The following is a 14,509-nucleotide window of genomic DNA, read 5'->3' on the forward strand; positions in this document are numbered from 1 at the left end:
GCCTGCTACACTTGACCCCAGGCAAATGAGTTCTCTTAGCAATCCTGCACTTCCATTCATTCCACAAATACTGAGCAGTGACCCCACAGGGGTCCTGTGGAGGGCCTGGTGGGCGCACACATTAGGCTTTTTATTTTTAATGTCTTTCCCCTAATGTGCTCTTGCGTCTGTGTCTCTTTGCACAGGGTAGCGATGGCGCTCGGAGATCCCCGCTGCTGGATAGCGATGAGCCCTTGGTGTATTTCTACGAAGATGTCAGAACTTTGTACGAAGGCTTCCAGAGAGGCATCCAGATTTCAAGTAAGCCTTTGCTGCACTTGTGTGACTAATGTTCAGTGATTTTCACTGAGAACAAGCGATCTCTCTCAAGGACGTCGTTTTTGCTGTCATCTCTATCCCCTTCCCCCTGTTCAAGTCCCCTGCCGCCTCCCATACCATCTCAAGAGTGAACCCCAAAGCTCACGAGCCCCTCTGGCTGCTCCTGGGGCAGAGAGGGTCTCATGGTCAAATAGGTTTTCGGCGTGTCCTGGATTTTATGCAGAGTCTCACAGAGATTAGCTTATTATCGGGCACTGACATTTCCTGAGGTCAAAGGGTTTAATGGGGCCCGATCCAACATTTTCAAACTTACTGGACCACGAGACCCGTATTTTGAGAAATAAACACTGACATCCCAAGGAAGTACTGTTCTAGGAGAGCCTTTGCAAGTGTGGCTCACGGGACATGCTCCCACACTAACGGTGGCCGGAGAAACCCAGCCCGCGCTCCACGGCTCCTGCCTGCCTTTCCGGCCTCTCTCCCTGCCAGGCTCCGGATAGAGTCTCCTCAAGTTTACACCGAACCTCTTGCAAAACCAGCACCCCTCTCCCCTTTCTCATAACCCCACGCCTTCGTGCGCTTGTCTCTGTGTACTGGCCCTCTATAGGGCCTGTTGCATTTCTCCCTTTTCTGTGCCACTGCCCTAGTCTTTCCTTTTCATCTCCTGCCTCTAGGTGTGTTGTTCCCCCCGCCCCCCGACCCTGCCAGCATCTTGTGCCTATTTCTGTAATCGCCCCTCCAGGGAGCGGAGACACTCGCCTGCTCTTCTGTCCCACTCACCAGGGCTCCTTGAGCAGGGCAGCTGTCTCTTCTCTCGACACTGGCACGTGGCCTGGCAAACAGTAGGTGCTCCATTAATGTCTCCTCAGCTGCCCGCATCCCTCTTTGTGTTTTCACCTCTTCGTTTTGGCTTGTTCCGGGTTACTCTGTAGAAATGGTCTCCGGGATTCATGGTTTGTTGTTTAAATCTTTTGATGGCTAGCTTTTATTTTTGCCACAATTAGCTAGACTGGAGTCGGCTGACAGTGAGGGACTGTGTGCTGTTGCCGACTCTGGCCCCACAATGTATTTCAGATAATACACGCTCAGAAGTGCCCTGTTTTTTACTGGCTACTGGTAACACTGGATGGCTCTAATGCGTTTTTGACCCAGTGTTCCTATAGAAGATTCATTAAGCCCCACTATAAAGGGAAAGCCAACTTACTTCTATATTTTGAACTTGTTCAAATATAGTGTCAGGGTCAGGGTGGGTCATTCCATACAGCCACTTCAAAATATTTGTATACTAAATATTTGTATATGTATAGATTTGTACATATGTGTATAGAATCTTTACCACTACCACAAAGCCATGTGCAGAAATGTTTTTACGTTTTTCTCAGTGTGAACAGAGAATGAATTCATCCTGCTAGTATGGTGACTTACGTTATCCTTCTGACTCTCCTCTGACCTCAAGACAGTAACTTTTCAAGAATTTTTTGGTCACTTTCTTTACTTAGAAAATGAAAATCTTATGTGACCGTTACAGAGAAGTTGAAGAAAACAAAGTTCACGCTTCTTAATCTATACTGATTGAAGGAAGCTGCTTTGTAGGTCACTTTTGCCTTCTAACCCCCATCAGGGAAGCTTTTTTTATTCTAAGCCTTTTTTTTTTAAGTATTTTTTTTTAAAGATTTTATTTATTTATTTGAGGGAGGGGGAGCAGCAGGCAGAGGGAGAGGGAGAAGCAGACTCCCTGCTAAGCAGAGAGCCTGACATGGGGCTTGATCCCAGGACCCTGCCTGAGCCGAAGGCAGACGCTTAACCATCCGAGCTACCCAGGCATCCTTATTCTAAGCTTTAATTTGCCTAGACTACCATATGACGAAGCCTTTATAGGAGAGCAAACACCAGCATCTAGATAAGGTACTTGGGAGTTTGTTGAATGAAAGGAGAAGCCGGCGTGGAGTTGTTAAAAGCTCGTCTTTTCAGACTGTACACAGGGAGCCGCGTGTAAGAGGAGGGCTCTGCCTGCGAACCTGTGGATTCTCACCTCTGCTGCACAGCAGTATTGCCCGGAACCCATCCCTGTCCAATTATATAAAGAATTGGGCTGGGTGATGGACACTGGGGAGGGTATGTGTTATAATGAGCACTGGGCATTATATAAGACTGATGAGGGGTGCCTGGGTGGCTCAGTGGGTTAAAGCCTCTGCCTTGGGCTCCCGTCATGATCCCAGGGTCCTGGGATCGAGCCCTGAATTGGGCTCTCTGCTCTGCAGGGAGCCTGCTTCCTCCTCTCTCTCTGCCTGCCTACTTGTGATCTCTGTCTGTCAGAGAAGTAAATAAAATCTTTTAAAATAAATAAATAAATAAATAAAGTCTTTAAAAAAAAAAAAAAGACTGACAAATCACAGACCTCTACCCCTGAAACAAATCATACATTACATGTTAATTAATTGAGTTTAAGTTTTTTTTTTTTTAAAAAAGAATTAAAATTTTTTTGTTGTTGTTAGTAGGGCCCGGGTATGGTATTTTTTTAAGTTCCAACTGTCCTGGAGCTGGGGTCTGTAAACCTTTTCTGGAAAGGGCCAGATAGTAAGTATGTAGACTCTTGGGACCACAAAGTCTCTCTCCGGCCTGCTCGGCTGAAGGTCTTAGATAATATGTAAATGAGCGAGTGAGGCTGTGCTCCGGTAAGACTGGCTTCACAAAAACAGGTGGCAGGCTTGATTTGGCCGCGGCTTACATACACTGCCAATCCCTGTTCTGGGAGAATAACCTAACATTATTTCATATGGCGTGTGTCTGGTGGAACTTGTGATGTCCGGCCTGGCCTTTATCACAGTCCCTATGAATGGCAGAGAGTCTGAGAAGGAGGCCCCTAGTGCTCTTTCCTGTTTGCCTCAAGGCTGCAGTAGAGACAGCCAGAAGTCAATGTGAAGCAGTGACTCGGTCCAGCCTGGGTCCTCCCTGTCCTCGGGATTGACCCGTCACCCATCCCCCTCCTTTTCTCCAGGGCGTGACTCTGCCTCATGGGCCCTACCTCATGCACTGCCGATGGGGCCAGGTTCAGCCTTCCTGCCATGCTCCAGGCCCCCAGACCAAATCGGGACACCTCAGCAGACACTCAAACGCAGAATGGGGCAGCTGTATACGCTGTAGTCTCAAAGCAGAAATGCAGGTCCCCTGTTCCAGAGGGGAGATGACAAAAACACGCCCTGTGGCAGGAGCTATGAGGCCCAGCTTAACACAGAGCCTGTGTTTCTCCTTAGCTCTGTGGTCAGCTCTCATCATCTGAACATGGCAGCTTTTTCTCCTCTCTTTCTTCCTTTTTTTTTCCTTTAGCTGGACATTGCTTTGTCTTCCACAGTTACAAACTTGAGCGTAGTGTGAGCTTGGGGTCGATCTGCAGAAGGAAACCCCCATGATTCCAAATATAAATGATCTCAGTGGTACTTTTTACTATACTAGCCCTTAGCAGCAATACGTAATACGGGTTTTCTTGCTCTCTGCCTATTCAGTACCCAAGTTAGAATCAGGACACATCCTGATATTTCTTAATTTTTTGCTTTCCCAAATACCCCACCTTATTTTCTCTTTATTTTGTATCTTTTCCTTATTTTGTTTCTCTGCCAGTAAGGCTTCACCCATGTAAGTACATTCCAGGTCATCAGAATTTGGACATTTAAGAGTCACATTTTCCTTTTTACATTCTGAGTTAGAATGCTTTACACTTTAGAAATTTTGAGGGATTCTTCTGAAACCTACACTAGGATTTTTTTTTTTTTTTTTTTTTTTTTTACCATGCAGCTGTTGACTCCTTTCTAAACCAATAGGGTATGAAGAATTCACAAATTGATTGCCCTTAAAAATTGTATTTGCCTCATATCTTTTTTAAAAAAATATATATTTTATTTATTTATTTGAGAGAGAGTGAGTGAGAGACAAAACACAGGCATGGGGAGTGGCAGGGGCAGAGGGAGAAGCAGGCTCCCCGGTGAGCAGGGCTGGATTCCAGGACCCTTGAGCCAAAGGCAGACGCTTGACTGACTGAGCCATCCGGCACCCCTGCCTCGTATCCTCTTACTTTTCCTCTTCTCCAGCCCCATTTAAGGAACAAAATAGAAACAAACAAACAAAAAATCACACCAGAACCCTGGGAGAACACATTTCTAATCTAAACTCCTTCTTATTTCCAATCTGGGGACCAAAGTCTGCGGATACTTTATAGAATGAAGTCGGGTACCAATTAGAATATTTATGCACATTAAACCCATTTTTTGTTTTTCATTCTTTTTTTCTTTTTTTAGATAATGGCCCTTGTTTAGGCTCTCGGAAGCCAGACCAGCCCTACGAATGGCTTTCATACAAACAGGTGAGTTTTCTGGCTCTGTGGGTCCTCACGTACACTGTGGGACTGAAATCTGTTCGTTCTTGGAGTTACTGACTGGGAGGACTGAAAGTTTACTCCAGGATCTGTGCGCTGGGCTAGCCCAGAGCTCTGAGGTTAATGTGCAGCCTCTGAAGGGAGAAGTTTTACACAAAGATTTGGGAAAAAATGGTTAAGTCACTTCATTGGTGGTTCAAAAGCACTTTCTTGTAGAACTTAAGTGGGCACACCGTAGAGCAGAATATAATTCTGAGATAATATTCTAGAAATGTGCTCGAAGCAGGTGACTCTCTCCCAAAGCCCGTGAGGGGATAGAAGCTCTCCTCTGCCTTACGGGGTGCTAGAGACTTTTAGAAGCCCCAATATAGAGCAACTCTCTCATTTTAAAGATGAGAAAACAGCCCCTAGGAAAGGATGGGACTCGCCCAAGGTCACAGTTGGTCAGCGGCAAAAATGGGACCGGAAGTGAGATCCACATCTTCTGGTCTAGGTAACCTGACCCACTGGGGACTGGTGTGACGGGGCAGCTGTAGTGAGTGGTACAGATGTTCAGAGGCGACACCTGCATTACTGTATCAGCACAAAGGAAGCTGGGATCGGGGTGGATTTATTCTTGTCCCTCTGCAGGCCCTGCTGATTCACAGCTGCTGCTGTTTAAATAGTTGCTGACGGCAGAAAGCAGAGCAGGAAGACTTTGCTTTATATTTTTGTCATGATAACAGGACATCTCGAAGCCCCTGTTTCTCTCCCCCATGGCAGTAGGACCCCAAGAGTGTACAGGAGCCCCTGGGAATTGTCCAGTCTGCTGCCTCGTGTTTGCAGCGTGGCTTTCCAGGAAATGGCTCCCTGCTGTAGGGACAGGTCATCCTGTGGCATTCATGACTACAAATGAGCTTCCTCCTTCCGCGTTCTGTGGGAAGGGCGCCCTGATAGCTGACACACGCTGGAGTGTATGGGACCAGGGATGGTCACGAAGCACCCCGAAGCCGGCCTGGGACTCATGCTCACCAGCCGTCCGCACACGGGGACACACACCGTGTTTTCTTCCCCTTCCCTCTTCTGAGGATGAATGAAATGCAAAAGGCTTTGCTTGCGAAGCTCTTGACGGAGAGCAGAGCAGCAGAACAGCGTGGCGTACCTTCCTAGTGGAAGGAGCGATGTGCTGTGTGGCCCTGGGGCCAGGGGGCGTTTGCCTCTTTCCTTTTGCTTTACCAGAGCCCAGATAAGGCAGTTGCCGAGCCTCCTCATTTTCACACGTGGTGTGTAAACAGTTGATTGCTTTGGACACACAGTGTTGCATGGTGGGCTTCAGGCCTCACAGATCCCCCCCAGTGCTGTCTGATTCCTTCTATTGTTTGTCAGCCGGAAGGCAGAGAAGGCAAGTCCTTGGCCGATTGGATTTTTTTCGAGGCAGATTAAAAATTGCTGCAGTTTCTGAAGACATTCATCTGTGTTTGGTACATTTCAGCCAGAGGCTGGTGAAGACCTAAAACTAGACCCAGAGGAGCCAACTCTGGACTTGTACCTTCAAGCCTTTTCATTAGCCTAGTGACTCTGACCTTTGTGAGGCTGGGAGTCCCTTTGAGGTTTCCCGAACAAATGTACGGAGCCTCTATCGAGAGCTAGAAATGCCTGCGGTTTATCCTGATACCCTCTGCCAGCCACGGCGGCGTTTCACGGGCTCCTGTCCCTGACATGCGAGCAGAGGTTGTGAAACAGGCCGCGGGGACGAAAACAATCAGCGTATTCATTTCATTCTTGCTGTCACCTCACCTGTGTCAGCTCTCGTCCCCATAGGCAGAGTGCGGTGGCGCCATGTGCCAGGACAAACAGTTCTGGGCCAGAATAGGTGTGGCTTTGTCCCACGGGCGTGGGTGTGATTCCCAAGTGCTCTTGAGAAGCCACCAACTGAGAATCGGGAAAATAATCCAAATTTGAAGGTTAAAACAAATTTTTTTTAGTTACTTTGGAATAGGAATAGGGAGAGGATGGGGGCAAGTTTATGGTCCTCCCTAATTTTTATGAATCTACCTATTTTTACTTGCAATAAGAGTATTTATTTTCTTATCTCTTTATTTTATGTAAACTTTTTACAAGTTTTTTGAAGGAGGGTGTCCCCCAACCTTGTTATTTCTGTTTTTATAGCGAGTGGCAAGTTTGGGCTGCTTTGCTGCTCTTTATAACTCCAGATGGTCACAATAATAATAATAATAATAATAATAATAATAATTCTGTGTCCTTGTATTATTTATAATTTTATGAAATTATAGTTTTATAATTTTATGAAAGTAAAGTGTGAAATAGAAATGTCTCAGAAGGCCTAACATCCAGCGATCTGTGGCCTGTAGCTGTCGGGATCGGATTCGTCTGCTTTCCAGAGGAGGCCGTCTGATCAGTTCCCTTAAGAGTGAGATCCGGCGAATCATGCCTTGCGTTTTATAAACGTAGCGCTAAGGCTCTCCTCATCGTGTGCTCCTGCTCGCTGGCCAAGGTGTCAGGCGCGGCCATCACCCGGTGAGCTCTGTTCCTTGCGCTGGGCCTGACCCGTCCTGATGTCTGTCCTTCCCATTCTAGGTTGCCGAGATAGCCGAGTGTGTGGGCTCAGCGCTCCTCCAGAAGGGCTTCAAGCCTTCCTCGGATCAGTTCATTGGCATCTTCGCTCAGAACAGACCTGAGGTATTGACCATGAGACAATTCTGAGTGGTGTTGAGACTTTGGGGATGGAAGAGCCGTTGGGAATTCATACCTGCTTTTGCTCAGGACCTGATTTTGTGTTCTGATCTCTACCGAGAATATGTCTCTGTGTTATTACTTAGAAAGTGACACAGTTATCTTATGATCTCACTCATATGTGGAATTCAAGAAACAAGGCAGAGGATCATAGGGGATGGAATCAGAGAGGGAGACAAACCATAAGAGACTCCGAACCGTAGGAAACACACTGAGGGTTGCTGGAGGGGAGAATAGTGAGGGGATGAAGTAACTGGCTGATGGACATTAAGGATACAACATCCACTGCTCTGAGCAGTGGATGTTGTAGAAGACTGAGGCATCACTGACCTCTACCTCTGAAACATTAACATTATTAGCAATTACTATATGTTATATTAACAAACATTATATGTTAATTGAATTTAAATAAAAATAAATAAAAATTTTTTTTAAAGTGCCTCATACAAAAACCCGAGCCAGAGTGTCCTTGACCTTAAGTGCAGGGGAAAAGAAAATCACTTTTTGGATTATTGGTTTTTGTTTTTTTAAAACCAGGTTCCAAACAAAAACTTAACAGAGAAGTTGCTAGAACAAGTAGCTCACAAAGAATCTTCTTACCTTAAGGCTTATGTCTGTGATTAGAAGAATAGCATGACACATCTTTGTCAGTTGCAGACTCTCCTCTTTGCTCTCTGAAAGGTAGGAGCTTGCCCTCTGATCAGATTACAAAGTTGAAAATACCATGAGCAGCGGAGGAAAAACACCATGGGCATGCCTTGACCATGAGTCAGCCTTAGTGTGGGTGTGTGGTCTGTCTGTCTGACTGGCTGTCAAGGGCACTGTCTGGTGCTTCTTCAGACCCTTGCATTAAAGATCAGTTTAAATGAGAAGCCCTTTTGGAGCTGTTGCTTATGGCCTTTGTGAACAGATTAATGGCATAACTTGGCTGGGAAAAATTCAGGCACTAAGCTTGAAGAAGTTGGATTGGTTCCTGTATCCAAAAGACTTGTGGGCTCCATCCCTGTGCTACCGACCGTTGTATAAATGAGGATGGTTTCCTACAGTTTTATGTATTGGTAAGGGGAAACAGCGTTTTCCACAGCTGGACGGTGACCAGGCTCATGAAATTTTAGTTTCTTTCATTTCAAGTAAAACTCATTCAAGGGAACACAACCCAGATTTTTGCATGAGTGGAATTTTATAATGAGTCGATCACGAGGACAGGTATTCCTTACTTCACAGAGTAAGCCCCTTCCTGTATGTATCAGCTAGTTTAATAAATGTTTACTGAGCACCTACTATATGCCAGGCACTGCGAGGCACCAAAGCACAACAGTGACTTGGAAGACCGGCCCATAAGCTCCTGCTTTCTCTGTAGTGTGGTAAGGGTGGACACGGAGAAAAAGGATTATGGGAGCTCAGTCAAGGAGGACTTCCTGGAGGTGGCCTCCCAGTGGAGTGTTGAAGTATCTGAGGGTGGGGGAGCCAAGGGAATGTCAGGAACAACCACATGTTTGCATCAAGCAGCATGTCTGTGTTGGGGAAGGAGACATTTTCTTATGGTAGAGCTTGGAGAGGCAGGAAAGACTCCTGTACCACGTACCACACGACCCTGCTGAGAAGCGTGGACCTGACCTCCACATCTGTCGCTTGGAACTGGTGCTGGGAAAGAAAAGGGGGGAAAGTAGTTCGGGGCCAAGTAAACGTAAGTGCGCCGTGCTCCTTTCCCACGGCAGCTCTGTCTGTATCGGTGCCGTGTGTCGGCGGGCTGCCGGGGATGCGAGGATTCCAGCTGGAGGTGATGGGGCGGCCAAGGATTTTAAGTGAAAGGCTGACCTCACTGTGTTAGCCCGGAAGGCAGAGTAGTTGCCACATGGCTGATGAGTTTAGAGGCAAGGTGACCAGTTACCTTATCATGTCTTTCCTGGATCACTTCTCCAGGGAGATGTCGCCAGAACATTTTTCCTGTTACACAAGCATGTGTCCCTCCTTCCTCAGTTCCCAGATCCTACTGCACACAGCTGCCTGGCTGATCTGCAGACCCCAGGGCCTCTGCTGTGCTGAGAAGCCTCCGTGGCTGTGTGTTCCCTGGGGAATGGAACTGGGCCCCTCCCTAGTCGCACCGTAGCCTTGCCTGCTGGGCCACCCACACCGGCCAGGGTGCTTGCCCACCTCCCTGCTGTCGATCATGCGGTCCCCACTACTGGAGTCTCCTGGCTTTTCTCTCCATCCAAACTGTGCTGCCCTGGCAAAGGGTTGAGCTCAGTTACTGTCCCCACGAAGGTGGCCTACCATGGGCTCCCTCGTGTCCGAGTCGGTCACTCTCTTGTATTGTTAATTAATTATCTTTTCGTGTATGTGCATCAGTTCTCCCAGCAAATTGCTCTCTCCTTCTTAGAAGGGAGCAGGTGTTTTGTTCACACGATGAGTCCCTCGGCGTGCCTGGCACATAGTAGCAGACTCACAAATGTGAATTTTGCCACGTTTAGTGTTTCCACTTTGAATCTCTCTAGAGTGGTGTTCTCATTGAATTAGTTCCATGGTGACATCTTGTTTTTCTCTCCCCAACCTTTACTGGTCCTCTAGTGGGTGATGATTGAACAAGGATGCTTTGCTTACTCTATGGTGGTCGTTCCCCTCTATGATACCCTTGGAACGGAAGCAATCACCTACATAGTCAACAAAGGTAGGTCTGTGGTTTTTGGCTGGACATTGGCCTGGTTATCAGCTCGCTTTGGTGGATTTATGTTGGGTTATATTTGATTTGATAGGGACTTTATGTTTGTTCGTTTTTTTTTAAGATTTTGTTTATTCATTTGAGAGAAAGAGGGGAAGAGAGAGAGAGAAAACACAAGAACGGGGGGAGGGCCAGAGGGAGAGGGAGAAGCCGACTTCTCTCTGAGCGGGGAGCCACATTGGGCTCGATCCCAGGACCCCTGGGTCATTACCTGAGCCGAAGGTAGATGCTTCACCGACTGAGCCACCCAGGCATCCCCAGGATTTTGTTTAAATGCACACAATTCTTTCTCTTCAAAGACTGTAGTCCTTAAAATAACCTGGTGTCAGATATGATACAGTCAGGTTTTTAATACCTCAGAGCTCATTCTTCACATATCTCTTCCTTCCTAGCTGAACTCTCTCTGGTTTTTGTTGACAAGCCAGAGAAGGCCAACCTCTTATTAGACAGTGTAGAAAATAAGTTAACACCAGGCATTAAAACCATCGTCCTCATGGACTCCTATGGCATCGATCTGTTGGAACGAGGCAAAAGATGTGGCGTAGAAATCATCAGTATGAAGGCGTTGGAGGTGAGTCATCCTGCCCATTCCTCTGACAGGTGTCCCTGGGGCCATTTTGGTTCATATGTGGAAATCCTAGCTCTGCTTGGTCATCTCAACAACCATAAAAGACGGAGAGTGGAAATTTCTATCTCCTTAACTGGAAAGAAGAATTCTACGTGCGTTCCCCACTGTGAATCCATCACACAGAAGGTGCTCTTGTAAAACAAGTTGCAGTGCCCACACATTTATTCTAGACTACTGACCTCATTATTTTTTTCCCAAGTTGCTTTTGTAGCATCCTGGTGAATTCCCAGCATAGATGTCGGATTTGGTTTATTTTTATATTGAATTTCTTAAGATTCACGTTAATCAAAACTTTCAAGGTAACCATGCTAGGAAAATGAGCAGGGCCCATATTTAAATCAGTTGTTTGACATCACATTGTGTAAAAAGCTGATTCTCCAGTAGGATTTGAATTATAGTTTAATCCCAAGGAGCTGGTAAGAGGAGGATCTTGTCAGGGACATATCGCAAGAAGAGGCTACATGCAGTAGTAAGTTGTTCTCCTTCCGAAAATGTTATAAATATTTCCCTGGAATTGTTATAAATAGGGTTTTATTTTACTTATGGTTCTCCTTGGAGGCTACAAACAAGGATCTGTGTCATACCTTTCTGGAGGAACTTAGTCTTCATAGGGAAACTGTAATTTGTTCTAACAGAGTCCTTATACGTGTACATATTTACACACAAATGTACACACACAGTAGCAGAGAAGCTGAGTCTATAAGAACGCATATGCCCTACTGTTCAATGGGGCAAGCTGGCTTTTTACCGAGCGTTCTCACACGTTTGCCCTTGTGATTGCCGCTCACAATAATGCTATCGTTTCCAGCTTTTCTCTTTCTCCGTGACCCCACCACACAAACATGCACACACACATACACACACACGCGCGCGCGTGTACACACAGGAATTTGGTATGTTTTTCGATGCCTCTACGATTTAGTAATTTTAAGATGAAAAAATTTAGGTAAATGAAGATTATAATATGAAGTTTATATCAAAGGCTTCATTTTATCAAAGGCGTTCTATACTTCCCTGTGTAATGTAATTCATACTCGGTCTTTAAAAATTTGGTAAGCCAAAGGTTAATTTCCAAGAAGTGGTTGTAAAACTGGCTTTATGGCTGGTCCTGTGATCAAGTTTATATTAACAGATAGTTTTGGGCGCCTGGGTGGCTCAGTGGGTTAAGCCGCTGCCTTCGGCTCAGGTCATGATCTCGGGGTCCCGGGATCGAGTCCCGCATCGGGCTCTCTGCTCAGCGGGGAGCCTGCTTCCTCCTCTCTCTCTCTGCCTCTCTGCCTACTTGTCATCTCTGTCTGTCAAATAAATAAATAAAATCTAAAAAAACAAAAAAACAAAAAAACAGATAGTTTTATAGGATCAAAAAGAGAAATATTGGTATTTGGAATTTTTGCTTGCTTTGATACTTTATTATGGAAATTTTCAAACACGCAAACAAGTTGGGAGAATTGGTCAGTAGACTACTGCGCAGCCCCCAAGCATCGCACAGCTAGTGTTTCAGTCTTTTTGCTTCATCCTCTACACATCCATCAGTCCCTCCATTCATTCCTGCATCTATTTTTTTTTAATTTTTTTTTTAATAAACATATATTTTTATCCCCAGGGGGTACAGGTCTGTGAATCGCCAGGTTTACACACTTCACAGCACTCACCAAAGCACATACCCTCCCCAACGTCCATAACCCACCCCCCTTCTCCCAACCCCCCTCCCCCCAGCAACCCTCAGTTTGTTTTGTGAGATTAAGAGTCACTTATGGTTTGTCTCCCTCCTGATCCCATCTTGTTTCGTTTATTCTTCTCCTACCCACTTAAGCCCCCATATCTGCATCTATTTTTTTTTTTAAGATTTTATTTATTTATTTGACAGAGAGAAATCACAAGTAGGCAGAGAGGCAGGCAGAGAGAGAGAGAGAGAGGAGGAAGCAGGCTCCCTGCTGAGCAGAGAGCCCGATGCGGGGCTCGATCCCAGGACCCTGAGATCATGACCTGAGCTGAAGGCAGCAGCTTAACCCACTGAGCCACCCAGGCGCCCCTGCATCTATTATTTTAATGCATTTTCTTTAAGTTACACTTTTTTCACCCTTAAATACTTTAGCATGCTAATCATTAACTGGAATTTGGATTTTCTTCTGGTTTAAGTTTTTTTGGTTTTTGTTTTTGGCATTTGGAACCTAAAGATGGCAACAACTCTTTCATTTTTATGGTTGCTGTACTCTCTTCTACATAATGTCCTTAGACAGGTTTGAGGCTCTGGGCTTTCTTGTCCCATAGGGCACTCATTTGGATAACGTTTATTCCTGATAAATTAAAAGTCAAATCGCATGTAACTGTTGAAGTTATGTAAGAATTTTGAACAGATGAATGGAGATTTGTGTCTGATGAAGATTACTTTGGGGAAAAAAATGAAATTATCATTGCTTCAGCTCTTGGTTGACTTTACTGTTCCTGTTTTGAATCAGTGGTCTGTCTCTGATATAATTTAAAATGTAATTAAGATTAAAAACAGTTTAAAACCATACGCCGGGCAGAAACTCCCTGAACCCTAAGTGCACTCATCAGATTTCCACTTAATTCTAGGCATGCTCACTCCATATGCTCATTCAGGCCATTCAGTTTTAATAGGAAAAGAATATAAATGGTTCATTAGAGAAATTAATAACTAATTAAAGTGGCCACCGAGATACCTGTGTGCAGTGAACTGAACAACGTCCAAATGACCCCTGGCAGTGACAGGAGCTAGCCGCTGGGAAATGCACCCCTCGGAAAAGAACCTGCCACTCTTTATGACCATTCGAGAGGACTGTTTTGTAATTGGAGGTTCCAAAATCTTTATTTTTTTAAATCCAGTCCATGTGGGGAGTACAGCTATTTGAGCCTCTAGCATTTCGTCCACGAGAGATGGATTATTCTCTCTAGACTGAAGAAGATGCCAGTTACCCAGAATTGGGTGACCGCGGGAGGGTACAGAACTTCTTCAGTTCTTGGGTTAAGATTATGGTTTGACGTTGGTTAAGAGCCAGGCTTTGCTAAAGACCATAAAGGGGAGTGGGAGTAGGGGCAAGAAATCCACCATCAAAGACTCTAATTCCTGTCTTTTGAGTAAATCCTGTTTGAAAGACTAGTCCTCATACCATTTATACGGTTTTATTTATGAGCGAAGACAACTGGAAAATGGCGTCTGAAGACGATGCCTAAATATATCGCTTTAGGTTGGTTAAAATTGCCCATTTCTTTCATTTGAAATGTCTACTGTCTTTGGGCCAGTGATAAGTGAATCCCACGGTGAGGTCAGCTTGGAGTGACTGGATGTCACCTTCTTTACTTTTAGAAAATGTTCCCATTTAGGATTTTTTTTTTTCTCTTCTCCTTTAGGACCTGGGAAGAGCCAACAGACAGAGGCCCAAGGTAAGTTCATCCTGTCAGCCCCCTGCTTCAGCTCTTCCAATATCTACTTGTCTCTGAGACTAGTACAGATCTTGGGGGTTAGCTTATGGCTTATAGTTTTCTTTTCGGTTCTGACTTACACCACCTTGGTTGTGTGTGGTTTCTTTTTGGTTTTTGTTTTTGTTTTTAAATGTCCTGTAGCCTCCGGCACCTGAAGACCTTGCAGTCATTTGTTTCACCAGCGGAACGACAGGTAAGTTTTGAAATGCAGTCGCTTCTGAGGGGTGTCTGGAGGTGTGTCCCCCCATCCCCCCCTTTCTTGGATGGCGGGTGACGTGGGACTTAGTTGAGCTACAGA

General features: G+C 45.5%; 1 protein-coding gene across 6 annotated transcripts in view; it reads left to right on the top strand.

Annotated features, from left to right (window-relative positions):
* Nucleotides 1-14,509, top strand: part of ACSL1 (acyl-CoA synthetase long chain family member 1) — a 70,234-nt gene that overhangs the window by 39,881 nt on the left and 15,844 nt on the right. For all 6 annotated transcript variants that reach the window (XM_032328802.1, XM_032328801.1, XM_032328805.1 and 3 more), the window contains exons 3-9: nucleotides 186-300; nucleotides 4,611-4,675; nucleotides 7,265-7,366; nucleotides 9,989-10,088; nucleotides 10,532-10,710; nucleotides 14,140-14,172; nucleotides 14,353-14,404. In XM_032328802.1, the coding sequence (XP_032184693.1) occupies nucleotides 186-300; nucleotides 4,611-4,675; nucleotides 7,265-7,366; nucleotides 9,989-10,088; nucleotides 10,532-10,710; nucleotides 14,140-14,172; nucleotides 14,353-14,404 (646 nt within the window). The remainder of the gene's footprint in view (nucleotides 1-185; nucleotides 301-4,610; nucleotides 4,676-7,264; nucleotides 7,367-9,988; nucleotides 10,089-10,531; nucleotides 10,711-14,139; nucleotides 14,173-14,352; nucleotides 14,405-14,509) is intronic.

This window comes from Mustela erminea, chromosome 21, assembly GCF_009829155.1.
Source record: "Mustela erminea isolate mMusErm1 chromosome 21, mMusErm1.Pri, whole genome shotgun sequence".
Classification (NCBI taxonomy): domain Eukaryota; kingdom Metazoa; phylum Chordata; class Mammalia; order Carnivora; family Mustelidae; genus Mustela; species Mustela erminea.